Source organism: Vollenhovia emeryi, unplaced genomic scaffold (assembly GCF_000949405.1).
Source record: "Vollenhovia emeryi isolate VEMERY1.0 unplaced genomic scaffold, V.emery_V1.0 DF939128.1, whole genome shotgun sequence".
NCBI lineage: Eukaryota > Metazoa > Arthropoda > Insecta > Hymenoptera > Formicidae > Vollenhovia > Vollenhovia emeryi.
In genome coordinates this window covers 1747222-1750880 of record NW_011967238.1, presented here as the reverse complement: position 1 = coordinate 1750880, position 3659 = coordinate 1747222, and the positions used below count along the sequence as shown (strand labels likewise).

The 3659-nt window shown below is 31.8% G+C and overlaps 1 protein-coding gene across 1 annotated transcript in view; it reads left to right on the top strand.

Moving 5' to 3' along the window:
- The window catches only part of LOC105568600, a 3828-nt gene extending 618 nt beyond the window's left edge, over window positions 1-3210 (top strand). Inside the window, exons 2-3 of the mRNA XM_012024406.1 lie at window positions 2190-2552; window positions 2682-3210. Of these exons, the coding sequence (XP_011879796.1) occupies window positions 2190-2552; window positions 2682-2983 (665 nt within the window). The 3' untranslated portion in view covers window positions 2984-3210. The remainder of the gene's footprint in view (window positions 1-2189; window positions 2553-2681) is intronic.
- Window positions 3211-3659: the final 449 nt, after the last annotated feature.

Here is a 3659-nt window from a genome sequence, read left to right as displayed (position 1 = left end):
GATACAATTTATTTAAAATATATACTAAAGTATAGTAATATAGTATTGAATGTGTACTATTCAATCACAATTATTTTGATTGCGCGATTCTCTATAGTTGCGTTCCGATATATATGTATATTCATTGCCAGTACTGAAAATATTATAGCTGTAACACGAATATTTTAATCAATTTTAGTACTGGTAGTGTATCGGAATATAGCACACGGATAGAATTGCGCAATAATTATAAACATACCGACTCGTCCATTATCAATCCAGAAATAATGGGTTTGTTTTTTTGCTGCATTAACTGCATTAGTATAGAGGTTATCTTACATCTTTCAATGTAGAGAGAAAAACTAATCTCTGTACTAGTACATCCAGTACAGCAAAAAGAACACACAATTGCACGCAATGTAAGTTGAATTCGTGTGTGTTAGGTTGAAAATCTTCACGTAAGACAAAACTTCGGTTCGAGTAACTTAGGAGAACGAGAAAGACACTTCTGAAAATCGTCGCGACACCAATCGTACCTCGCGCTTGATAGAACTTGCACAGTGACGATGGTGACGAAACTGACGAATGATGCAATCGCGCAGGCTAGTTCCCGCGGAATCGGAAATGTTCGTACCTCTTCGACAATATTCGTTGTCGATTTCAACGGTTATTATTACCTTTCATCGGATATACCATTACTTTCTCCTCTTTATCCGATGAAAATTCAACGGCTATACAGAGAGCGACTAACTTTTCGATAAAATTTTCGCGACAACTGTATTTCATCGGATAAAGGTACCTATCATTTAATCGGATAACAAAATTAACAATCGGATACGCTATTTAATCGGTTTATCCTATGGAAATTTTTCTCAGTATAGGTAACAATTAAAGAATACGTTTTGATAAAATGTTATTTTTAACAGTCGAAGGAATAAAGGAATAAGGGCCAAGACATGATGTTAAATGTCTAATTAATTTTAATTTTTAAATTTATTGCGTAAAATATTACCTCAGCCAGGTTTGAACCTGGCCCTTCATCTCCAAAATTGTTAGACATATACAAGTTGTCTCATCCCCACTCTTCGCGTGACGTCACGCATATCTTGTGCGAAAGAGAAATCTATTAGGCGTTCCTCGCCTAAAAACTCATCGATAAGACAGCCTATACATGTCTAACAATTTTAGTGCGTCTCAACCAATTCGATCACTGAAACATGTAGAAATATTCATAGCCATAAACAGTCTAACGTTATTTCACAAATGTCACATATCGTAATTAAATTCAAAATAGAACTGTGTGCCGACATCGTTGCCAGATTTCCAACACAGAACAAATGATAATCACTCTTATTGCCCCCGCCCCGCCCCTCATATATTTAACGAAATCAGAAACCCTTTATCCCCGTAATTTAAACAATTAATAAATTCATAAAGCTCTGATATGAAGTCACAGTCGAAGGAATAAAGGAATAAGAGCCAAGGCAGGATGTTAATTGTTATTTTTAAGTTTAGTGATTGATCTTGATGATAGAACGAGATTTTTATACGACTAATTTGTTGTTCTAATTTGGATTTTATTACGACAATGATTACAATATACAGGGTGAGACAATAACTTTGTCTACCTCGAATATTTTTTCTCAACTATTTTTAGGAATGTGAAAAAATTGTAATTACGAACAATTGTTGGATATCAAGAAGATACCATGATATACTAGCAATTTTTTCAGTAAGTGGAGGCGCTTCGGAGATTTTTAAGTCACCTCCATTTTCTTTAAATATGTAGCATATTATACTTTTTATTTTTAGTGCAATAGCGTATGTTGAGACAATCTCAACGACTGTCTATGTCTACGTCATCAACATCAATATCAATATCGAGAGCAACAATTCATCAACATCAACATCGAGAGAGAGAGAGAGAGAGAGAGAGAGAGAATTCATCAGCATCAACTTCTCTGTCTCTGTCTGTCTGTCTGTCCGTCTGTCTCATGTCTAAAAGAAGCTTTTAGCCATATTAGATTTTTAAGATGTGATTTTAATGTTCTATTTAACTTTATGTTATAAATAAATTATTATTAACAATTGTATTCTAAAAATCGCATATTTCCTTGAAGTTGCGTCATTGCTTTTTTACTCCTTTTTTTTATTACATTCACAATTTCATAACAAATTAAAAGTTAATGAAGATGATACATTTTTTACAGCCTCCAGCATTTATACGTGCGGACGTGAGAAATCATTCGATCAGTGCGTCTTAAGCAACATTGAAAGTTTGAAGGATAAAATCTGTAACGAAGGAATTCCAGAACTGAATGTTCCATCGGCTAATCCACTTATTCTTGATAATTTAGTAATTTTTGATACACCCAGTACCAAATTATATCTCAAGGATACGAAAGTGTCGGGACTATGCGATTTCGTCGTGAATCTTCTTCATGCAGATGTCGATAATCTCAATTTAAATATCGATTTAACATTTAAGCAAATTCAAATAAACAGCACTTTAGATTTCAATGCACGTGTATTGGTGCCCATCATTACCACGGCGCCGTTTTATGTAACTTCAGGTATAATAAAATAATCGATTGATTAAAATAAGATAATATTTTAAAGATATCTGTTTTGACTAAAAATGTTTAAACTATGTATTTCTGTTATATTCCCATTGAAATTGTTAAACTATATCTATTTTGCAGATAATGTAGGAGCAAAGGTAAACGCAGACTTCACACTGGTTACTAAAAACGACAAAAAATATGGGTATATATCTAAGATAAAGACAAATCTTGACATCAAAGGATATGAACTTGAGTTTTCAAATCAAGTGGAATTAAACCAAATGCGCGACATTATTAAGAATTTTCTGGGCAACAATCAAGAGGAGGTTCTTAAAACTGTTAAACCCATTCTGGAAGAAGTGGTCTCCAAACAGGTCATTTCGCTTTCCAACGAGATACTTAAACGTATTCCTTACGAGGACATCTTTGGTAGTGCATAAACCGTCAAAAATTTTGAGGTTTATTGTTACATGATTATTCTGTTCGTATTGTAATCTATTTAAAGAATAATTAAAACAAGATTTATTATAATATTTTAGAAACTCACAGCACACTTTATACTTGTGCTAAATTAGAAAGATGGAGACATCTTTCTAATTTCTCCATAAAGATGGAAACATAATTGTAATTAATTGCTAGTTTAATAAAGCAGATTTATACAAAGTAATGAAATTATTTATACATAACAAAACATTTAATTAAATATAATGTTTTTTCGTCTCAATATCATTTCAAATGTAAACTTACAAATTTTTTGACAAGATTTATAATACAATAATTACAAAATTGTTGGCAATTAAATATATAATTAAAATACAAACTTGCTACGTGCACATATGCATGCGCATATATGTATATTGTGTATATACAAAAAATATATTTCGTAACAATAAAACAGCTAAAACTAAATACCTAAATATTTAAATGCAAAGTGCCATGTTATATTTATAGAACAGATTGAATAGTTTCCATTATTCTAGAATTTTGAAATATGCAATATGTTATCTAAGGCACGTGATTTCCGTGTACAATTTAAATATTATTACACTGGTTGGAAAAGTCATGAGTTATTTCACATTAATGAGTAGTGAATTAAAATTTAAACTCGTACGAAGA